General features: G+C 36.7%; 1 protein-coding gene across 1 annotated transcript in view; it reads left to right on the plus strand.

The window, feature by feature from the left end:
• The window catches only part of LOC150107495 (uncharacterized), a 1121546-nt gene that overhangs the window by 1086717 nt on the left and 8642 nt on the right, over window positions 1-26187 (plus strand). Inside the window, exon 86 of the mRNA XM_090392112.1 lies at window positions 7770-7944. Coding sequence (XP_090248238.1) covers window positions 7770-7944 — 175 coding nt within the window. The remainder of the gene's footprint in view (window positions 1-7769; window positions 7945-26187) is intronic.

Below are 26187 nucleotides of genomic sequence, written 5' to 3' on the forward strand. Positions count from 1 at the left end.
CCTCAAGTAGCCAGCTGTCGTTCATTATTTTATCAGACACCATCATCCTGGTTTTTAAATTTTCATTGAGTATTAATCTTTTTCATCGCATATAAATTATATACTTATTGTAAATGAGCTTCCAAAAACTTGTTTTTATGTATATTTTTACAAATTTTAATCCTTTTTATACCATCTTTTATATTTGTTTTTCTACTTGGATTTTATTATTATTATTACCCCAAGACCTCATGGAGTCAAAGACTCATCTGGGAGGTGCTTTTATCACACACAGCTCATCATACCATGTCTTAAACACACTCAAACTCCTTGCGGACACTACACTCTCAGGCAAGGCATTCCAATCATTTAAAACTATGCACGAAAAAATCCTGCCTCTCACTTCCCTCTTTATGTCATTTTACTTATTTTTACCTGGTATAATATTAAGAAATGTTTCATTCATGATTATTGTTATTTTGAATTTTGTATATAGTTTTTAGACCTATATGTGCCTCTTATTTGTTACATGCATTCTGGTGCAGCCTGCTCACAGATGCCCTTGTGTCATTAAACTAAAACAAACAAACAAGCATAAGTGCTGTAAAGTCATGAACATCTTTCAATTCTATTTTCCAACTTGGGATACTGACAGATGTTCTTTGCTACAATGTGCCCTAATTATATCAATACTTGATTATGAGTCCGAAAAATGTGCTTCTGCCAGATAGAGTGCCCTGTGATGGTTGGATCCTATCTACCATCAAGCCATAAATATTGCATTTGTTGCATTTTGAACTTCACTTATTCGTAGTTTGTATGCTGAATTAAATGATCCACCCTTGTTGTTTGTCATCTGCTATATGCTACACAAATAAATTCACTATGAGACCATCCCCCATGGTCACTATTATTTGACCAAGGTAGGACAACTTGTATAATACTAAACACTCATCAGGTTGCCATACGACCCTTTGGTTGGTGAACAAAAGCTGTCTCTAGATTTTATACACTCACATTACAATACAGACTCCACTAAATGTGGAACCACCATGCAGCTTTTTTTTTTTTTCTGCAGGCTAATGAAAAATTCTACTCCCTCCTGTTCTCTACTAGCAGCTCTTTCAAGCAGTATTAAGAAGGAAATACTCTGATTTTGTGCCTATTTACAGAGATGTTTCAAAATAGGACTATCTAGGGATCTTCTTCTGCCTTCCTAGACAACATAATATCAGAAAATTACCAGCCAAGGATATAATGATCCAAATTGAACGTGGGATCCGCCATCTTTGTTTTAGCAATATGCTAGCCTTTTATAATCAAGTTACAAGAGCATTAGATGAGGGAAAAGCATATACTGCCATTTTCTTAGACTTAGTAAAAACATTTGAGAGGGTGCCACATGATAAGCTGATATTCAAGTTGCAGCACATGGGTCTGGATGTCAGATTGGTTAACTGGATTCAGGACTGGCTGTCCGATAGGTATCAGAGAGTTGTGTATGGTGGGGCAGTTTCAAGGAAGCAGAGGGTTACAAGTGGGGTCCCACAGGGCTCAGTTCTGGGACCTATATTGTTTAACCTTTATATCAATGACATTGTCAGTGGATTGCAAGGGGATATTCAGTTGTTTGCGGATGATGTGAAGCTGGGAAGGATTATTAGTAATAGTGCAGATGTGGTATCCCTGCAAGAGGATTTGAATAAGCTAGATAGATGGGCAAATGAATGGGGGAGGGGGTGTAGGTTTAATACAGCAAAATGTAAGGTCATGATGTTTGGGAAACATGTATGGGAGGAGTAATACTGGAGGAAGTAGGGAAGACAAGAGATCTGGGATTGATGATTGATAGAAACCTGAAATTTAGGGGACATATTGCAAAGGTGGTGACGGTAACACAGAGGATTGCTGCAATAATGAGAAGGACACTGACTTGCAGAGATAAAAGGGTTATCATTCCGTTGTATTAGTCTCTGATCAGACCACACTTGAACTATTGTTCTCAGATTTGGTCCCCAGGATTTGAAGGGGATAAATTAACTGTGGAAAGGGTACAAAGGCATATAACAAAGATGGTTTGGACTGTACAATGATAGTTATGAGGATCGGTTGAGGGAATGTGGACTGCAGAGTTTAGTGGATAGAAGAAGGAGAGGTGATATGATTGAGACTTTTAAACTGTTGAGAGGTGGTTGCATGGTTGACACTGGGGAGCTGTAGAGAGGTGGTTGCATGGTTGACACTGGGGAGTTCTTTCGCTTGGCTGAACAGTGGGAAGGAGTGATGAGAAGAGGCCATCCCTGGAAGTTACGAAAGGAAACTGTGAGCAAGAGGGTGAGGAGTGGTTTCTTTGCATGGAGGGTGGTTTAACCATGGAATGCATTGCTTGATGGAGTGGTGAGAGCGAGAACGGTCAATGAGTTCAAGGAGTGATATAATAGACTTTGTCTTTCTTGGGGGGGGGGGACCTCCCCTTGATGAGTCTTGATAGGCTTTGTGTTCCTTAGGAAGGACCTCCCACGATGAAGCTTTTGACTCCATGGAGGCCTGAATAATAATAATAATAATAATAATCTTCCAAACCACATCTCTAACGATATTAGACTGGATGTAGCTTGTGTTCTCACCAAAGCAAGACCACCAAAAACCAACATATCCAATAAGGAATATAAATGTCTGCAGGAATTGAAGAAAAACAAAGAAATAGTAATCACCAAAGCGGATAAAGGTAACGCCAGTACTTAACCAAAAGGATTACACAGGTAAGCTTAATGCTCTACTATTAGATTGAGCTACTTACCTCCCTATTGAGTACAATCCCACCAACTCACAAATTAGAAAACTCCATAAGCCCCTTAAGAAGGTCACTTCTTGGCCTGTAGAAGTCAATAACAAATTAATTAAAACTGTTTAACTCCATACACCCCCCCCCCCCCCATATACATGGACTCCCAAAAATACATAAAGAAAATGTGCCATTACGTCCCATAGTGGATGGCACTGATTTCCCCACATACAAATTAGTGCTAAACATTTGGCCAAAGCGCTCACACACTATACTGGCAACACACCATCACACATAAAAAAAACTCAGCGCACTTCAAAGCCAGCATAGAAAACCTTACACTTCAACATACTGACATAGTGGTCAATTTTGACGTCTCCTCCTTATTCACAAATGTTCCACTCAAAGAAACTTTAGAGCTAATCCAAGCTAAATTTCCTCCTGATATCTCAGCCCTATTTCAGTTCACAATGAACTCAGGTTATTTCGTTTGGCAAGGAAAATTCTACAAACAAATAGAGGGGACAGCCGTGGGTTCACCACTCTCTCCATCCTTGGCCAACTTTTTTATGGAGACTTTTGAAGAAAAAGCCTTAGACTCTGCCCCACAAAAACCAACCACATGGCTTCGCTATGTTGATGATGTGTTCGCTATTTGGCCACATAGCTCTGATACACTCCTCTCCTTTGTAACACAGACTTAAACAACCAACACCCCAGAATCAAATTCATCCTGGAAAAAGAGAAAAACAACAGCCTCCCTTTCTTAGACACACTAGTCACCTGTCAGCCTGATGGAACCTTGGTTTTCTCAGTTTATAGAAAACCCACCCATACAGGCAGATACATTCACCAACAATCCCCCCCCCCTCACAACAATATGGAGTTATTAAGACACTACACAACAGGGCTAAACTTATCTGTTCAAATGACAATGCCCTAACCACAGAACTAAACCACATGCTCAACACTTTTTCAGCCAATGGCTACCCCCCCCCAAAAAAAATATTGAAACTAGTACCCCCCCCTTCACAACAAGGATTCATTCCCTACATCCGAGGCACCTCGGAAAAAAATTACCAAAATCCTAAAAAAACATGACTCGACCTCGTGTTACAGACCATATAGAAAATTGGCATCCCTTATCCGCTCCACTAAAGACCAGCCACTTCCCCTAGACCTACTTGGTGTTTACCAGGTCCCTTGCAGCTGTAAACTGTCTTACTTTGGCCAAACAGGCAGGACAGCGAATATCAGAATTTCGGAACACAAGGACTACTACCAGTTTCACAAGTACAGCCACTCTGGTCTTGCAGACCATGCTCTGGATACACGCCACAGAATACGGTGGAAGAAAGCCACGGCAATACACCGTAGTAAATTCAAATTTGAAAGACTATTCATGGAATTGGCCTCAGCCCTAAGAAACAGTCCAAACTTCAACAAATTTGGTTGCATGAGACTGCCCCAAATTTGGGAGACTCACATCAGAAGAACTTCAGCCCAACAGCCAAGAATACCTACATGGCCTGCTAGTGGGCACCATCAGGACATTTAGGAGAAACAATAGCTTTCTGTTTCGTCCTCATTTACTGTGTGTAGTGCCTGCATACACGTGACTTTATTTTAAGTTCCTGTGAAGATGGCAACGTGACGTTGCCGAAATATTGGAAATATAGATTAAAGTTTAATTTATATCCTGTGCACATTGTAGATTCCTTAAATTATTTAATAAGCATGTTTAACCACGTCTAAGCTTTTCTACGAGAAGAAACATAATATCTGGTCATATCTCACTAGAATGTAACAACTTTACTGCTGAGCTGGATGCGTAAAGCATGCTTTAAACTACATAGGATTGCAATATTACTAAAGGTGAATAATATATACAGATTCATGAAGTTCTCTACTGGCAATAAGATGTTTAGAGCTGCAGAAATATCCAGAGCTCTCTCATATTCAACATGTCCCCTCTCTCTCTCTCTCTCTCTCTCTCTTTCGGTTATGGCAGCTATATTTGGATGTAAGCTTTTGTTGGATTCCAAGCTACATTAGGATTAAGGGAAATAATGCTGCAGATACTAGATATGCTAGATCAGCTGGTTTCTCAAGCTTTCACCATCTGATTCTCCCATATACTGAAACCTAGCAGATCTCAGATACAAACTTTTATCCCTATAGCAGTCACCATGGAAATAGAGAGAGAGAGAGACAAGTAATATTCTCCAACAGATCAAGTCCAAAATCTAACTATGGCAGGTCTGGTCTATGTGGGGGACAGTAAAGAGGAAGTCAGCTCTGAATTAGTCTTGGTCACCTTACCCTTCCTATTGAAGGGTAACTACATGCTTTTGTGTGCTTTGTGTGGTACTAGGCTAACCATTATTTGTGTTTTTAAATTGATTGCTATTGTTTCTTCAACAAGTGGAATCACTATTTTGGTCCCATTCATAACATGTCTGAGCTCTATACACTCAGGCACATTTTATCACATTCATCAAGTGTCAATCCTGTTTTTAAATTTTTGCAGAGTATCAATGTGTATGATCTTATATAAATTATGAATAAATTAGTTTTGTTGGTTTAATTTAGTGTATATAAACTTTTACTACCTGTTTTTTTTTTTTTTTTAGAAATGTTATGATTTTTCTACACTTATTTTTATAGTCCTTTTTTATATTTGTTTCTACACAATTTTGACATATGTTTTTATATATATCTGTTTTATATATATGAAAGAATGATCATTAACTCGGTTAACATACATATTTTTTAAAAAAGAATTGAATGACTAGAACCGAGATTTAAGTAAAAAGGTTTTAATATAAAAAAACGACTAGTTTCGGCTTGTAACAGCCTTCATCAGGTGACATTATAAAAAAAAGAAAAAACACTGAAGCTTAAATAAACTATGAACATCATAGAGAGTCTCTATACATAATTAAATTGTTGTGGTTGTATTTAAAGCTGTTCTTTCGTTTGTTGTATTATTGGGAAAGTATGTGCTAGTAGCATCTCGTGAACGCCAGTACATGATTATAGCTGAATGACTATCTGGGAGGTTGTAGCTCAAGTTATTATTTAGATGAACAGGATTGAAGATGATTTCCCTAGATTCCACAATTTTTCTCTCTAGTTCATCATTGCAACGGAAGATGTTAGTAGATTTTTCCAGCAGACTTTGTGACTTTGGGTTTCATCATTAGGATTAGCTGAGAAAAGGATATGACTTGATAATGCACTGGCTCGCTGTCTCTTGTAAATAACGTCCCTCATGTGTTCTTCCATATGCAATTCAACAGATTTGTCTGTCTGCCCAAAATAAGGAATATCACAATCACACAATATTTTATATACGCCAGGGTATTTGAGATGATGATGCCAGTGTTTTGGGTGGCTTATTAAGAAACGGATCTTTGGAAGTGGAGTGAACAAGTTCTGATATTGTATTTTCTTAGAATGTTTGCTAATTTATGTGAAACTGTACTTATGTAAGGAATAGATATATTGCCTTTGAATCTATTTGTTTCTTCTAAAAGATGTCTAGGAAGATTAAGAAGGAATCTTTCAATGATTCTCTTGGAATATCCATTAACTTTGAAAGAAGTTTTGAGATGGTTTATTTCTGTAAGAAGTTCATTTGGGTCATCCAGAAGAGAACAGGCTCTATGTCCCAAGGTGGAAATTATTCCAAGCTTATGAGGAGGGAAGTGATGGGACTGACTATGCAGATATCTGTTGGTATGTGTGGGCTTTCTATATATCGATATTTTGAGTTTAGCAGAAGAGCGGGTCAGTTTGACATCAAGAAAAGGCAGGGAGTTATCCGTTTCAAGCTCGGCAGTAAACTTAATACTATGATGTTGGCTATTGAGATATTCGAGGAAAACCATAAGGGAATATCGATACAGCTCTATCCACAGAACTCAAATACCTGCACCATACTTTCTTGGACAATGACTACAATTCCTTCAAAATGGATAAAATACTACATAGTCCCATTACTTCTCCCTCCTCTAATACACAGGAATGCAATATTACCATTTCTATTTCCTATGCCAGAGGTACATCAGAAAAGATAGACAAAGTACCAATGAAACATGTCCTTTGCACCACATTCAAACCTCATGTTAAATTAGCAACTCTGACCCACTCCCCAAAGGATAAACCCCTCTAGCACACTCTGGAGCGTATGAAGCTCCATGTGACTGTGACTTGGCCTATTATGGGCAGACAGGAAGATCTGTTAACATCTGCCTGGAAGAATATAAAAGATACATTCGCTACCATTATTATCGCAATTCAGTACTGGCAGACCACGCTTTGAACACCCTTTCCCACAGGATTAGATGGAAGAAAACTAATGTGTTATTTAGAAGTCATTACAGATCCAAAAGATTATTTTTTGAGTCAGCTGTGGCCATGAAGAATTCTCCTAACCTGAACAAATATGGTTACATAAATTTGCCAAAAATTTGGGAGACTGTTATCTTAAGAGCAACTCTAGCATAGCTGTATTTATTTATTTTACATTAGAGGGTGCCATAATAAGACTTTAGAGCCTTTGTCCATTACAACTGTATTGTTTCACTTACTCAATGTTGCATATACATGCTATGTTGTGCTCTGATGATGCTGATTTGAAATTCAGCAAAATGTAAGTAAGTTAATAAAACATCTTTTTATAAAATAGTTCATTTAGTGTTGTTAGTACCGTAAAAATAAGTCATGAATATAAATGAAGTTTGAATTACCTTCAATGATGTCATTTGGGAGGTGTTCATTTTTTTTTTTTATCACTTCCTTGACTCTTTTTTTGGGATTGTTTTGTTTAAGGTAAGTAGAAACTAAACAGAATGGTGATATAATTTTGTTTTGTTATTTATTTATTCCAGTAAAATTAGAAAACCAACCCTGTGTGCAAAATGATTAAATAATGATGAATAATTTGTCAAATTACTTACTGGAAAAACAAACAAACTAATATCCATTTTTTTCTGTTTAGGTTCGAGAGAAGAGTGAACGCAGCACACCAATGAGACAGACAAGATCTTCAGGCACAGCAGACACAAGCAGTGACATCAGTGGACCAAGTTTCAGTGAAACAGACAGTTTCAGTGCAAAATCAGCCTCAGCCCGTTCCCATACTACACCTTCACTAAGCCATCTTATTCCTAAAGGTCAATATTTTTATGTATTAATTTTAAAAAAATTTTTTAAAAAGTCTTAAAATACATTCCATTTATTCTGCTCCCCTCCTCCCCAGTTTTTATTTTAAATTATCAAATCAATTATTTGTATTATCAAGTCAATAATCAACCCAACCAGCAATAAGATATGTGCTGGTTGGGTGGTGTATTGAAAGGGAGTTGTAAAAGGACACCAAGTGTTTTGATTAATTAATTGATACTTTAATTAAGTATCAAATTAATTAATATGTTAAATGTGGAATTTAATGTGTTTATGAGATAGTTATTATTATTATTTGACACCTCCAGGGAGTCCAAAGACTCATCGAGGGAGAGTGTGCCAACAGCATCGAATGATTTATTGGCACACTTCCAACTACTAACCGCACTCAAACTTGCTTAACTTTTTTGCGAGCCATTAGTAGCAGAGGCTCTACTAATTGACCAACCTTTGTATTTGTAGTAGTGTTTGTTTCAGTTTAGTTATAAATTATTCAGTTAATTCAGTTTAGCAACCCAGGGCTCACTTTAAAAAATAATTAAAATAAATACATATTACAGAGATCTTTGATTGCAAATGAGTCGGTGCAAGAGGAATGGTGTGGAGTTTGTAGATGTGTGAATGAGTTTGATGAAAGGATGTAAGAACTTATATAAGGTGGATGGCTTGTATTTGAATGCGTTTGGTGTCAGGAGTCTTGAAAGAATGTTGTTCAGTGAGAATTAAGAAATGTAGTCAGGAAAACTAGAATGTTTGGAGGGGGGGGGGGTGAGTATGGGTCCAGACAACATAGAGGTTAGTAAGTAGGAAAGTGATCACATGATGCTAAATGTAGCATCCCAAGTTCTTAACTTTAGTGGACTAAGCAACACAAGGTGTAAGGGAGGTTGTGAGATGAAAGGGATATTGCAGTTATAAAGAAAAAAGTGATCAGCATGTCCATGAGCAGTACAAGGTACAGGAAAGAAGAGTGACCTGTATGGTATGGAATGGCAAAGCTAATTATGAGAGAAAGCTAGCTAATTAGACCAAAAGAAATCCTAAAGAGTTCTTTCATTGTATAAGAAAAAGAGGAATGACTATGGATGGATGATTTTAAAAGGTTCTCATGGTCAATTCCAAGTGAACCTTTTGCAGGTGTGTGTACCATCTAAGTCAGAGATGGGGAAACCCTTGGCATGCCAATGACTTTTTTCAGCATGCAACCCAGGGCTCACTTTAAAAAATAATTAAGTAAATAAATACATATCCAACATCTTCACTGAGTTGTATATTTTAACTTAATAGAATACAGTTTTATTAAGTAGAGCGATACCAAATAAATATGCAATAAAGAAACAAACACTGTCACCTGTTTTAGTAATAATAAGTAATAAGAAAATGAAACAAACATCCTATTTCCAAGCCATCTATCTCCAAGATATACTGATGTACAAATTTTGTCCAATTCAGTTGTTGCATAATTTGCCAGGCAGCCAGACATGCCATGACTCCTTTATCATCATTTTATATATTTTTTCCTGTTTCGTAAAGAATTTATCAGTTTTCTAAAGTGTGTATATATGTGGATTTGTAGGGTTGACAAAGTATGCAAAGAGATGATTAACCTTGTAACACTACTAAGCATACCAATGGGGTTGAAATATGTAAAGCAGTTATGAATGAATTATCTATCCAGCAAATTGATATTTCAAAAGTGGTATCCGTCACAACAGATGGAACTTCAAGAAGTGATGCAAACAGTAACCAAGGTTGTTAATTTTGTTCAAAGCATGTGCTTTGAACAAAAGACAATTTCAGAATCTATTGAATGAGGTGGATTCGGTATACAAAGGACTAATAATGTACAACAATGTTGTTCATTGGCTTTGTCGAGGTCTTGTTCTGAAACGATTTGTTGAATGCACTGGATGAGATAAATCTCTTTTTGACTAATCAACAAATATCTTATAAAGAAATGTATGACATCATGTGGGTTTGTAAACTGATGTTTTTTGCAGATTTTTGTGAAAGAGGAAGAATGTGAAAACATTTAAATGCTTGAACTTTAGTTTAAAACCTTAAACTACAGGGTTCTGGTAAGACTCTTGATGTTATGTTTGATGACATAAAAGCATTTGAAATGAAACTAGGAGTTTTTAAGAAGGATGTAGATAGTGAGAGATTTAGATATTTTCCAACCCTAAAGAAATACATTAGTGATCTCCAAAAGGGTGACAGAACAGACTGCCAATGTCTTCCAAAGCTATTTTTTAATGTCATTGTGTCAACTGTTGACAGTTCTCTCTAAGATTTGTAAGTTCAGAGAATTAGAGTAAAATTCGTTAAGTTTCCAGACACTATAAAACTGGATGAATTAAACTTGTAGATGTTTTCGTGGATAAATATGGATGATTTTGAAATGCAGTTCATTGATTTTCAAAGTATCTCAATTTGGAGGCAGAAATCTGTCGGCCTAAGAGCTGACTTGGAAAATATTGAAAAGGAATGATTAGAGACAGGAGTAACAGAGAGGAGTGTGAAAAATGAGGTACTAAGGACTTTGAATACTATTCCAGAAACTTTTTGTGTGTTTAAAAACCCTTGCAACAGCATTACTATCCAATTTTGCATCTACATATTCTTGTGAATCATTGTTTTCAGTGATGAACTTTGTTAAGTCTCATAATAGGCGTAGCCTTACAGATGAAACTAGTAGGCATGCATATCTCTAAAGGTTACCAAATATAAACCTGATATAAATTATCTATCATTAGTGATGCAGCAGCAGAAGTCATAATATGGCAGCAGTGTATTCCTGCTAACTCTCTGGTCAAGTTTCACACGACTCTTTTATAGTTTCTGTATTTGGCTTTGAAATGCTGTTGGATTTAATATCCACTTAATTTAGGTAAAAATTATTATTATTATTATTATTATTCAGGCCTCCAAGGAGTCAAAAGACTCATCGAGGGAGGTCCTTTCTAAGACATAAAGTCTGTCAAGACTCATCGAGGGGAGGTCCCCCCCTGAGAAACACAAAGTTTATCATACCACTCCTTAAACCCACTGACCGTTCTCGCTCCCACCACTCCATCAGGCAATGCATTCCACGGCTCAACCACCCTCCACACAAAGAAACCACTCCTTACCCTCTTGCTCACAGTTTCCTTTCATAACTTCCAGGGATGGCCTCTTGTCATCACTCCTTCCCGCTGATCAACCAAGCGAAAGAACTCCCCAGTGTCAACCCTGTAACCACCTCTCAACAGTTTAAAAGTCTCAATCATATCACCTCTCCTTCTACTATCCACCAAACTCTGCAGTCCACATTCTCTCAGCCGATCCTCATAACTATCCTTGTACAGTCCTGAAACCATCTTTGTCATCCGTCTTTGTATCCTTTCCACAGTTAATTTATCCCCTTCAAATCCTGGAGACCAAATCTGAGAACAATAGTCCAAGTGTGGTCTGATCAGAGACTTATACAACGGAATGATAACCCTCTTATCTCTGCAGGTCAGTGTCCTTCTCATAATAGCAGCAATCCTCTGTGTTACCTTCATCACCTTTGCAATATGTCCCCTAAACTTCAAGTTTCTATCAATCATCAACCCCAGATCTCTTGTCTCCCCTACTTCCTCCAGTATAACTCCTCCCATAGAGTATGCAGCATCCCATCGATGTTTCCCAAACCTCAAGACCTTACATTTTGCTGCATTAAACTGAAACCCCCATTCATTTGCCCATCTATCTAGCTTATTTAAATCCTCTTGCAGGGCTACCACATCTGCACTATTACTAATAATCCTTCCAAGCTTTGCATCATCCGCAAACAACTGAATATCCCCCTGCAATCCACTGGCTATGTCATTGATATAAAGGTTAAATAATATAGGTCCTAGTACTGAGCCCTGTGGGACCCCACTTGTAACCCTCTGCCTCCTGGAGGCAGAGGGTTACAAGTTTTAACTTTTGTTTAATATATTACATAGGTAAAATAACATTTTATCTGTAATTTTTATGTATTACTTGTAAGGGATTAAGAATTAATAAAAGAATATCTTTAATTTTATTTTCTTTTATTGTGCTTTAGTCAAGTAAAACGATTATCAGATTGTGCACTGTAATATATTGGAAAAACGTGAAAAAACTTATGTCTGATTGATCTTTATAAAAAAACAAAAAATTCAGAATTGGTTACTCTTTTGCTGATGTTAAAAATTGCATCTTTAAATTGTGTGGCTGTATATGGCAGCTAGAATTACCATATTTTTCGGACGATAAGACACACCCCAAATTTATGAGACGATTTTTAGAAAAAAATATTTCATTATATAAAGATATTTACAAATTCTTACTTAATTTTTATTTATTGTTACAATCATTTGTATTAGCAATATTCAGTTCATCTCACTCTCAGTACTATCACTGGTCTCGTTAATGTCATCATTCGTATTACTTTTGTCTGAACTATTGTTGTCACTCCTTCAAAAACTGCATCATCTTCGGTACCATCCATCGCATTACTTATCCCACATTTCTTAAATGACTTTATAATCGTCTCTTCCCTCACAGCTTCCCATGAATTTTTCACCCAGGTACATACCTGTGAAATTGTTGGCCGTTTCATACGTCCTGTTGCTGTAACATCGTGATTTGGCTTTGCCATCCATTTGTGCCACTCTTCCCGCATAAAATTTTCGAATGGTTTATTAATAGATCCATCCAAGGGTTGTAATTGACTTGTAAGGCCTCCAGGAATGACAGCTAATTCTGTATTCATTTCTTTTAGAAGCTTCTTGGTTGATTCTGTTTTATGCACTCTGAATTGATCCCACACTAACATCGCAGCCTTTTTAAACAATGCGCCTGGACGTTTTGCCTATATCTTTTGTATCCATAATTTCATTCCTGTTTCGTCCATCCAGCCTTTATCTTGAACGTGAATAATAATGCCACGAGGAATTTCATCTCTCGGTTTTTCTCTTGAAGATTAACATGGGGGGGGGGTAGTTTTGTTCCTTCCACGCAACAAGATAAAACTACAGTGTAGTGAGTTTTTTCTTGACCTGTTGTTTTGATCACTATTGTTGATTTGGTGCCTTTTGAATCTACTGTCTGATTTGAAGGAATATCAAAAGTTAGAGGCACTTCATCCATGTTTGCAATTTGATTAAGCTCAAAGTTAAATTTCCTTTTCGCTGATATGACAAATCTATGGAATTCTATAATTTTAGCTTCATAGTCAGCTGGCATTTTTTGGGCTAGACACATTCATGACCATGTCTTTTCATAAATCTAAAGCACCAAGATGGTGATCCGGTAAAATCTAAAATTCCATTTGCTGTTGCCCATCGTTTCGCTTCAAAAATTATCATTTTCGTAGAAACATATATTCCAATGTTTCGATGATTTGTTACCCAATTTTTCATTTGTACTTCATATTCTGGCCATTTTTCTAGGTGCGAACGGAATGTTTTCTTGTGTTTACATAGCAGTTTTAATTGTTCCTCTTGTTTTCTCCACTCGCGAACCATTTTTTCTGTTGGTGGCAGACTAAAATGTCTTTCTGCTGCTCTGTTTCCATATTGTTTTGCATAATTTATCACATTTAATTTATAACTCAGTATATGAAAGTCTTTTTTGTTTTACACTCATTTTTTCTAATTTTAAGATAAAAATTTTAACGACTTATAAAAAATAATTCAAATGAACCATACAAAAGCACATATGTTTACACACTAATGACTATTGATGCTCTAAATCGGTGATTCACCCACATGCAGCGAGATAACTTAGGTACCTACCTTCAGTGGCATAATTTTATTAACATATTGTGCCAGTAATTGAACTTCGCTAACAGCTTCAGTACAGTGTAAAAATTCGTATTTTAATGTGTTACCTTCAGACCATAAGACGCACCCCAATTTTAAGTCGATTTTTCTATGTAAAAAGGTGCGTCTTATGGTCCAAAAAATACGGTACACTTAAAGACAAATAAAAAATATTCACGCTATCAGCAGGATAGAAGGACTTTTAAGTAAAAATTCTGTCACTAATTTTTACATTCATTCAATCTTACACGACTTACAATAATCACTCTTACAATATTCTTTGATTTTACTGCCCTAGCATGATTTTTGATTATTTGAAAAAGTTCTAATACTTAAAACACACCAAATAATAATATGTTCTCCAAAATTTCAGTTGGCACGTGAGAAAATTTTGCATCAAAGATTTGGCAATTTTGGCACGTGCACTTAAAAGGGTTGCCAACCCCTGATCTAGGTGATGATGTTGCAATGCTAGATGTGGCATTGACTAATGAGAGAATAGAGGCTGAAGAAATGGAGGTGCTTAAAATATTTCAGAACTTCAGTACAAATATTGCTATGAACATGTGCATTACAAGAATGTGCAATAGAATTATTGGCTCATCTGACCAAGCTGTTTAATTTAATAATCAAGTGACAATGGGATTATTATTATTACATGACACCTCCAAAGAGTCCAAAGACTCATCGAAGGAGGGCACCTACTCTATAACTCTCCGTCTCCACCAATTACAGCAAACCACATCATGTACACTAACGCCATCTACTGCCCACCACCACCACTACTAGTATTTTCACAGACAATCATAAATATTCATGCCCATGGCGGGATTCAAACCCGCAGCCTTTTGGCTGGAGAGCGGATACCCCTAACCAATCAGGCCACCATATCTGAGAACTGCATGCATTCTACTGGACAATTTGCCTGTTTTGAGGGATAAAAATCCCGATTTTCTGTAGGAAACCCCTCCCCCACCACCATCTCCATCTGTGATTGGCTAACCCATCTTCATAGGAAAAATGCCATATAAATGTTTTGCATCCTAGATGGAATTTGAACCCAGGCCCTTCCAGATGCAACGCATCGTCGAAACTGACTTAGCTACAAAAGCTCCTAATTGGATGTGTATTGTATGTGTGTGACTACTCAGTGATATTGCGAGAAGGTACCAGTGAAAAGAGAACCAAATAGTCCCACTCTATAAAGGAGACTCCAGGACAGAAGTAACAAATTGTGGGCTAGTCACAGCCAGCCTGGTTAACCGAGTGGTTAGCATACTCACCCTCCAACCAACAGGTCATGAGTTTGAATCCCACTGCTGGCATGGATGTTTGTAATTGTCTTTAGGTAGGAGATGAATTTCATCACCTGGTGTGAAACCACCTCCCTGCTTGTTGAAGGCCTGATGTGGCTTGAAAAAGTACCATGTTTGGTACTTTATAGCAGGACTTCCGTACTATGCAAAAATAAATAAAAAAATTACAAAAAATATATATGGAAATTAATAAAAAAATGGCAAAAAAATTCTTAATCCACCCATGGTACAAAATGCACTATAGGTTTATAATAACTTCTCATGGGTGGGAACCACACATTAAAAATAAATAAACAGGAGTTAAGGTGCTGAAGAAATTGGTGAAAGTCAGAATTCAGGACCGGGTTTTTACAAATTTAAGAGACTACATGGTTTTGTGAAAAACAGGTCTTGCCTTGGTAATTTGCTTACTTTTTTTTATAATAAAGTGACAATGGAATTAGATGTGTATTGTTGTGGCTACTTAGTGATATTGCTAGATTTTGCAAAGGTGTTTGACAAGATTCCACATAGAACTCTGTTGCATAAATTGGAGCAAATGCTGATGTATCAGAGTGGTTTATGGAGTAATTGAGTCCAGGAGAAGGCACATGACCAGTGGTGTGTGCCACGGCTCAGTACTTGGTCCTCTGTTGTTTAATGTGTGTGTATAATATATATATATATATATATATATATTATACATACACATACAACACATGTATATATACATGTGTGTGTGTGTGTGTGTGTGTGTGTGTGTGTGTGTGTGTGTGTGTGTGTGTGTATTGTTGTATATCAATGGTGTAAAGGAAATGATTGGACAGGAAATAGTCAGTTGTTTGATGACAATGATGCTGAAGTTGGAAGAGCAATTTTAAATGAAGGTGATGTAGAGAGATCACAAACTGTGTACTATATTGATGGAACTGAACTACAGGAAACTGATGTAGCCAGGGACTTTGGGGTGATTGTGGACAGGGAGTTGTTTAGTGGGCATATTGCACAACTAAAACAGCACATCAGATTGGCTGTTGAAGAATACACTAAATAGAACAATAGGGTTATTGTTCCCTTATATAAGGCTTTAATAAGGCCACATTTATACTATTGCACACAGGTCTGGATGCCCATATCCCTTGGTGATGAGAAAGTGGTGGAGAGGATCCACAGGTGAGTGACAAAGATTGTGGAAATTCTGTGAAATACTCCCTGTGAGAATAGATTGAAGGTCTCTAGGGCTACTAGCTGTGAAAAAAGAGGGCACATGAAAGATGCATATAAGTTATTAAAGGGTTTTAAAGGATTTACATTAAAACTTTTTTTTTTTCAGTATATGGCATGAAGGGAGAGAACAGGGTTATCAGTGGAAATTGTGTAAGTGGTTAGCAAGGACTACATTTTTTGCTTGAAGAATGGTGAATGGGTGTAATAGGTTGTCAGAGGTGGTTTTTAGTGCTTCATCAGTAAATGAGTTTAAGGATAGGTATGATGGGTATTGTGTGAATAATGGATTTTTGTCATTAATGTGTGAATAATTTTGTCACTCTCAGATATGAACTTCAGCCATTGAGGTTTGTTAAATGTGTTTATTAAGATATGTGGATAAAGGGGTGAATGCAGAGTTTATGAGTAATAATATACTCAAACTCTGCATTCACTTTAGGGAATTTTTTGGGATAGAAGTAGCAAGAATGCAACAGCAGGGAATTAGACTGTAACAAGAATAATGAGTGCTCAGCTCACTGAAAGTGCAGTGTATGAGTGATAAGAGAGTTGTGAAAAAACATGTGATATTGTTGTAATAAAAGTTGCTGAATGCAGTGTAAATGATGTTGGTATAGCAAAAGTAGAACACAACATACACTAATGATACAGTAGAGTTGGAAGTAGTAATGAATTGGTATGATGAAAACAAGCAAGGATTTTAGAAGCGAACTGATGACATTGAAAAATGAATTGTGGTTGATTAGGAGTTTATTAGTGCAAGGACAGCAGATGTCATAACTGCACTAACCTAAAGGTTACAGCAGCACTCAAGATAATAATAAAGAGTAATCAAGAGATAAAATATGCTATGTACAAAAACATTTTTTTTTTAAATATTAAGTTGATGAAACCAATATCCAGATATAAATATAATATATATTGAATATAATCAAATGTGCTTTTATAAATTATTTTTAATAATTTATTTTTATTACCTTGAGCAATACTCAAGATAATAATAAACAGCAATAAAGAGATAAATTAATAAATAACGTTATGTACAAAAAGTCAATTTTAAAAAATTAAGCAAAGCTGTATCTGCATATAAATAGAATTTATAATAAAATGTGTTTCTACAAATTAATTATTTTTAAAAAGTTAAAAACTTCATGCAGTTTGGCTAAATCTGATTAGATTAGCCTGAGTGTATATTTCTCAACCTTCTCAAGTGTTGGCATTTTCCCAGAACATGATAAATGGTGAGCTACATGTTGCATTGTTCACACAGGTAGTTCATCATTCCTCAGTAAATAAGAATGTGTAAGATGACTCTGACCTATGTGAGGCCTAATAAAAACAACTTCCTCTCTTCTGTTTCTCTATTGACTTCCTCATGACTGCCTAATGCTATTCATTTGTCAGTGCTTCCTCCCATGATGATTGACATTGGGTTATATGCTTTGGTTTCATAAACTCTTAGTCTGTATATGGGACTGATAAACAGTATGTAGAAAATGTATGAGCTGATCTAGCAGCTGCATCTGCAGTCTCATTTTCCTTAATTCCAATATCACTGGGAATCTAGCACAGGTGAATATCAGAAGGACCTTCAATTTGTGCTACAGTTATAGAACCCTGCAAAGCACTGGATGTGAATTACACACAGGTGACAATATGGCTATGTACAAATGCAAGCTGAATGACATGCATCTCTGTTGTATAATTGCTGCAATTGAGTAGGATGTGATCACTATGAAAAGTCAGAAAATACAGCAGTGCAACGAAGAAATCTCAGAACTTGAACCATCAGTATAGACAGGTAAGAAATCAGAGTGTTCTGCTTTGTATACATTAAATAACTGCATGTAGATGGATAATGGAGTGTGAGACTTCTTTAGCTGCACAATGAGAAGTTACAGAATGGACTGCAAATCTGGCATAGAGGATGCTGTTATCTATGGTTTGGATAATGTTGTCAGTGTTCATGCCACTAGTTTGCATACTCTCTTTAACATAAAAACCTAACCTAAAACCTAACCCCATTACTAAGAACCCATTAGTAACACAATTGACTGCTTGTTGAAATTGTCTTTCATTTACCCTCTTCCTACCGTAGGCAATGGAGCATTGCCTACAGTGGGAGGAGGATGTTCAGTGATTGAATTAACTTTGACAGCAAAGAGCACACTTAAGACAAAGCCTTGAGGAACACCCTCTTCTTGATGATGTCACGAAGATAATGTGTTTCCCACTTGGACTTAGAACACTTACCTAGGCAGAAGACTTTTAATAAAAACAAGAAGTTGTCTTCTGAGACCTAGGTTATAGAAGTCTTAATATTCCATATCTCCAGGCTGTCATAAGCTTTTTCCACATCAAAGAACGCTGAGACCAGATGTTCGTTTTAGGAATAAATCAAATGGTCCAATATTGAACAATGTCTACAAAAACCACATTGTGTATTGAGAGAGGATTGTTGCTTTCTAAATACCAGAGAAGTCTAACATTAGCCATTATCTCAAATATCTTACAAAGGCAGCTGGTTAGAACAATTATATTGATTGTGAGATGGCAGTGACATTGACTTATGCCACAAATCTGGAAGCTCTTCCTCTGTAATTAATTTGTTGTATAATAAGAGAAGGAGATTGAAGATTATTATTATATTGTACAGGCATCTTCATAGAGTCCGAAGACTCATCATGGGAGACTCAAACTATCCACACAATCTGTTATATACCTCTCCTTGAACCCATTAACAGACAAAGCACTCATAATTGACTCTGGATTTAAAGATGATGGAAGATGTTTTATCATATCATAATAGATGTCACCAGGACACAATGCAGTTGCACGAGACAATAGAAGAGCTCTTTTTGGTTCTTCCTGCTTAACAAATGGCTGATTGTACTGCTCAAGTCCATTTGTAGAAAATTTAGCTGCTGTTTCTCTTGTTCATCTTTCAATATTAACAATTTAGAAGGATATGAAGCTGTTGCTGAGATTCTAGCAAAATGTTTCTGCAACAGCTTTGGAATGCAATAATGCATTCATTATTGCCTGTATATACCTTTTATTTTCTGGATTTTATCCCATTCAGTTTTTGCAGTGGTTATTGATGATGTAAACTGGATCCAAGACTGTTTTTAATTCTGACATCTCACATAACGTTTTTTAGCCTGAGCTGTTTTAAAAGCTAATAGATTTAATGTGGCAGGGTATCTACAAAATATACTCCTTGCTCTATCTTGATCCTTTTTTGGCTACTTGGCACTCAGGGTTCCACCAAGGTTTTGGACAGAGTGGAAATGAAGATTTTTTTTTTTTTTTGAATTACAACTGTTGCTGCATACACAATAGAATCTGTTACCTACTTCACTGCTTTATTGATAGTTTTATGAGTGACTCATGTTAAAGTCTGTGGAACAGAAAATTATGTCGACACTAGAATGAAAATAAAAAATTTACTGACTAAAATTAATTATTTACAAGCTGACTTTTCACAAGCTCAAGCTGCATTATGAAAGGCACTTTAACAATACATGACTCTGTGAAGACAAAAACAAAATGACCTGAATAACAAGGACAGTCATGTGCATAGAAGGTGAGACTAGTGCTCTTTGTGGTGATTCCTGTTATTAGTGATCACAGGTAGATAGGGTGGTGTGCCAAAATCTATTCAAGATCATAGTGCCAGTTCTGTTACAGTTACTCAAGTTCTGTAGAACTCATGCCAATTTCCAGGAACAATTCTCCCATCTGATGATGTGGTCTTTCTCCAATGAATGTTGTGAGAGTCTACTTTTTGGGTCTGTCCCAGATATATTTTTTATGTTATTTTTTCCTGACTAAAGCAGTCTGTCCTGTCTTTCTGAACTACTATGTTTCACACTGAAAAGGAGAGAAGGTCCTGGCAATCATAGATCTGCATTGTTCAGAAAAAACAACACATAATCAGAATGTATACCAAACTCTAAACAAAACATCTACTCTCCTGAGACAAATCAAGAGTCTCCAGGGCCCTGTTTCCTTCCCAGAGTTTACAGCATCCCCATGGTATAACCTCTGGTACCAGATTACTAAAGCAAGAGTGCCCTTTAACAAATCCATTCTGGCCTGTATAAATAATATTATCTTCATCTGTCCAATTCTGTATATAAGTTCTTACCAATTTCTCCAAAATATTAACTACAGAAGAAATAGAAACAGGCCTATAGTTTGATTCCTCCATTCTACCACCCTTATGCAATGGTGCTATCTTACTCTCCTTCCACTTTCTAGAAACCTGCTCAATTACAAGACTTTCATTAAACAGCCAAGTTAATGGCACAACCAGTTCCATAGCGCGCACACACATTAAAACCTTAAAACGTGTGGTGAAATTTCATCTAGTCTTATTGACATTTAGTGTATTCAGAATATATCCTCTTCATTCACTTCTAACGCTTCACTATTCAATTATCCTTCTAGGAATAAAGCCTGTAGTACCTTGATGGGATACTCTAATAAAGTGATCATTAAATAGCTCAACTATGCCATCTGCATTGATCACTTGATTTCCATCTACATCCTGCAAGATAATCCATCCACTATCATTTTACCTCCTACTTGCCAGTGAAAAATCTCCATGGGATTCTCCTTGGATTGCAGTGCCAGTCTCCTCTCATAGTCTAACTTTTCTCTCCTTATAATATTAGTCACTTTCCTAGCCTGAGCCTTATATTTCTCATGTAATTGCTCTCCACCTCTCCCTCTCTCTCTCTTTATATGCCTTCCATAATCTCTTTTTTCTTCTGCAATTCCCATTTTATTCCTTTTGTCATCCATATGACTCAAACTAGTTTCTAAGTCTATGTTAATCGCCCTTGTTATAAGTCCATATAAATTCTTTCTGTTTTGATACTGCAGCATGCCTGTTATTGATCAACCAGGTCAGGATTGCATGGTCACTCTCACCAGCTGGGAGCAAGTATGACATCTCAGTCACAAATCAAACTCTTGATCTTCGTGTTCCCTCCACCGCATAGTGCCTAAGACAGTTTTCCCTCAAAAATTCAGTTCCCAGTATATTACTGCATGCTGTCTCCTCTGCCAGTTTATATCACTATAATTGAAGTCCTCCATAATGATTGTCTGCTTTCTACTTGCCAAACTAATTTGCCTAAACATTTCCTGCTCATCACCATCTATATTCCCTAGTCTGTAGCAACATCCCACTAAATATCTTGTCCTATAAACATCCATCTCACACCAAATATTCTCAAAGCCATTAGTGTTATTTCCAGTGAGATTCTCTACCCTGAGAGTACACAGTTCATCTCTTATCATGAGTAACTCTCAACCACCACGTTTATCCTGCCAAAATATGCTATACTCTTTGATTTCTGTCCGTTAGAACACCCTCCTACAGTTAACCAAGTTTCACAATCTTTGGAGAGACTGAGTCAATCAATGCCACAAACTCATTCCCTTTATTGCTAATGTTCCTATCATTTGTATACAGAAAAACCAGTGTATTGCCAGCCTTCTTACAGCCATTATTACTCCCCTCATACTCCAATATAGTGTGTAATATAGTGTATACTCCCTTATTTCTGAAGCCAACTATCCCCACATAAGGCCATCCCTGCAACATTCCACCTGTGCAATTCTAATTTCTGTGTTCTGACACACTCACTTGCCCAGGAAACAGTAGTCTCTCCAAATGCCTGTGCCCTTCTGCATTCAAATGCTGTCGGTCTCTTCATACAACTCCCTTCTATCCTCAAACATACTCTATGCATCCACATATTCTAGACCCCTTTTCTTGTGGATTCTCACTATCATCTCATTTGTCATCACTGCTCTTCTCCTCCACTCTGCATTATCATACCGGGGCAACATGGTTTGATAATCATTATCTTTACACATTTCTGTTGTAATATATCTAACATCAACCTCAAATCTCACGCTACACAATTCATACTACCTCTCAGGTCATTCATCCTAACCATTACTAGCATCTTCTCCACTCTTTCACCTCTCTTTACTGCCATTGCTACACTCTCTATTATTCCACCAGGCAAGCACTACTCTGGCACTCTACTCCTCACATCCCGAGTCATCGAATCTCCATAAGTAACACTCTGAATAGATTTGCTCATCCTTTTTTCACTGGCATCCCTGACTTTTATGGCTTGCAATCTCTCTCTCTCTTTTACCTCTCTGTTCCTTGCTTCTACACTCTCTCATCTTTCTGCAATTTCCCCTCTTCTACTGTCTCTCTTATTTCTCTCTCCCTATTGCTCTTTGATGCTGTTCTCTTATACCTGCTCTCACACTAGGCAACCTTTCTATACTCCCAAGATTGTCATTTACCCTCCTCAACTCAGTCTTCATTCCTTTCATCTCCATTCTCAGTAGTTATATTTCTCTCTTTCACACATACACACACAATCATGGTCATCAGACAAACCATCTTTATGTGCTAAACAACTCAAGGCTAAATCTATATGTAGGTCTTTAACGTTCTCTTCATCCTCCAATATACTTTTGGTATCCACAAACTGAAAATCATCCATTTCCAAAGCACTATGTCCACACTGCTCCTACTTCAGCAGAATAGGTGGGGTATCCTGGATAGCACCAGCCAGAATCAGTTGACTATTGACCTTGCATTCAAGGATCAGTGATGCTATAATGATGTTCCTCATTGTCCAAGATAATGGTTCAAGGCTTGCTATAATGCTGTGTAGTGTCTCTGAAGTAGTAGGGCATTCTATTTCTAAGTGTTCTTATTGCTTACTGGATAGTAGACATCCGTGTGTGTGTGTGTGTGTGGTGTTGGATGGAGATCTCTGAAGCCAAACCAAAAAATTCCTTGAAGAACGAATCCTTCATTCTCAAGGGGAGGGGGGCCTAAGAAGCCCCTAGACAAATATAGAATCCAGAGATTTATTATATGATTAAAAGAAAGAAAATGCCTGAAGCAGCTGTAAATGTGCCAGAATTGGTGAATGGTCAATAAGAAAAATGTCATCCTTCCTTATTCAAAAGGATTAAGAAGAATTGGAAGGATCTTCTCCTAAAAGATAAAAACTACATTCTAGCAATATTCTATTGGAATCATCATATCAGCAATACTGAGAAAAGATACTGTGAGTAAGCTTCATAGGGGAATACTATAACATCACATAAAACAATAATTACAGATGTTTATTCTAGCATCTGTAAATTTTTAACATCCCAACTGTCCTTATTAGGCTGTCCATTTCCTAATTTGCTTCAGTGTTAGAAATATAGGCATGCCAAGTCTGCCTATTCCCTCTCACCATCTGTGCCCTACATGACAATAATGTACATAATGACAAACCTTGCTCTGTGAAGCAAGCCCAAATGCATCAACTATGAGAGAGACCATTCAGCCTACTCCTGAATATGCAAAGGTGGAGGGATGGGGAAAAAAAAAAAAGATGTAAAAGATCAAGACCAAACAGAACATTTCATATCAGGATGCAAAAAGGAAGCTTGCCATCATACCACCTAGCATAAAGTCCTGAAAAGTGACAGTTAAGAAAGTGTTCAGAAAGGAACAAACCTGTATGATTCTGCAATTTCAACACACTCAATCATTATGATCTTGACTGTTTCTCCTTGGAACATATTAATAGCATGAACTATTATGACATCACTCTTGAAAAAGCTCCTCAAATGATCCTGCTAAACAAAAACCCTCTAATCCAAAAGTAATGACAAGAACAAACAAGCCTCCAGGTTCATCCAAAGGAAAAAAGAAAAAAAAAAAAGGATGCCTCTGTACTAGTAAATTTAAACTAAATGATCACAACTGTAGACATCAGATGATAATGTAGTAACATTTTTATCGTGGAAAATATGGATACTAGCTGTCTCCATATGTCCTAAAACCAAATGAGGAACACAAGCCAGAGAAGTTAAAGATGCCAAGAAATTATATTCTTGGTTTAACCCTTTATCCAAGTGTAACCAAACAAAGTTTGCATCTGAAGTAATTTCAGGACTGGCAACTCGTATATAGAGACTAAAGACTTCACATCACTTGCCTTCTTTAATTTATAGTATAACCAAGTGAAAAAACTTCTAACATCTATCTCTAATTCAGAGTATTTTAGTAATAAGGTGTAACACCTATTCATATATGAAGATATGACTTCTGCATTACTGGTATCACCTCTGGGTCTAGCTCCCACTAATGAGACCTCAATAAAGGTCGAAACTGGTCTGGGTAGTGACCCTTCCTATAATGCATAGCATTATACATGTCCGTAAGGATATGTGCTTTGCATTATGGGATACTAAGGCAAATGATGTGACGTCATTAGCCTTTATATACAAGTTGCCCACTACTCAAATTACTTCAGGCACAAACTTTGTTTGGTTACCTTGGATAAAGGATTAAACCAAGAATAGAATTTCTTGGCATCTTTAATTTATAGTATTACCAAGTGGAGAAACTTCCAACAAGCCAAAGAAACAGGAAACTTCTATGAAAATATCAATGATATTAAGGCCCTTCTGTAGAAACATAAACCTGTCTGTTTCTGTCTGCAGGAGATATATCCAAAACCCAATGAGCATCCAATCTTGCACATAATTTTACACTTATTCATAAGGAAGGAACCAGGATGACTAGGCTGCTTGTATATACAGGCTGTTTACAACATCAAATTCCCTTCATTTAAAGCCTGGAACTTTACCGGAGGCATTCAAGAAAGAAGAACTGAAAAATTCCTTGCTTCAACGTCCACAAATAAATGTAGAACCCAATGGAATCCATTATGAGATGATTAAACATCTATTACTGTCTTTCGTGATTCGATTGCTCTACTTCTTTTAAAAGTTGCCATCAAATTTACAGATGACTAGTCAAGGGAAGTGGCTATTGCCTTTGAAAAGCCAGGCAAGGATCCAAAAATTCCAACAAAATATTGTTGGTAGTTCTGACTAGCTATTTGTGCAAGATCATGAAAAACATAATGGTTGACTCTCTCTTCTTTTGTAATTCCTTGAGATTAATAATCCATTTTTCAAGATACAGTCTAGCTTCTGAAAACATTATTCAATATTGAATTATCTCATTAGGCTGAAAACATCCATTAGAGATGCATTTATCGAAAACAAGCACTTAGTATCAGTTTACTTTGTTGTAGTAAAAACAGCTTGAAGATTCAGTATACTGAAAAACTTTTAAAGGGAATTTCCCCTTTTTTTAATCTTTCTTTGTAACAGAATTTTTTCAAGTCTCACAAGAGTTGGTTTTAAGTAACATGCTATTTGCAGTCCAGTTAATCAATAGCTGCACATCTTCTTTCAACTTAAATGCCTCTCAATTTTGACAGGTTTATCATCTTATGCCATTCTTGTGAAATGAGGATCACTGAAAGCCATTTGTAACTAACCATTGTCAAACTTTCCACCTGGACACTTGTGTTTAGGTTTCCAGATGACTTTTCACTTGCACCTTTGCCACAGACAACATAGTCTTCACCCTGAACAGAGCAAAGACTAGGACAGACAATAATCTCAGTTGCGACAAAGTTCTTGGGAATCATATTCAATAAAAGAAATTAAAATTTTCCGCATGTAAATTGTGAAATAAGAGATGAGAACAGAAGCACATTTTTTAATGTCCTTGAATTAAGATTCCTCTTATGCTGAGAGGATGGCAGTTATGAAAATACCAAAAGCAACTCAAATATGTATGTCTGTTCTACCATCTAATAACTTCAGTGTTATGATCTTCAGTCTCTCTCTATGAAGTTGCTCAGTCTGTTAGTCTCACTTCTAAAACAATTACTAAAATGATCCTACTCAATGAACCCACTTATTTATGGCAAGGGCATCACTGAAAGAAAAACCTTCAGAAACCCCACAGAAAAAAATCAATACTTCTACA

Source organism: Typopeltis vanoorti, chromosome 4 (genome assembly GCF_054136105.1).
Source record: "Typopeltis vanoorti isolate ZY-2024b chromosome 4, IOZ_Tvanoo_1.0, whole genome shotgun sequence".
NCBI classification, from domain to species: Eukaryota; Metazoa; Arthropoda; class Arachnida; order Uropygi; family Thelyphonidae; genus Typopeltis; species Typopeltis vanoorti.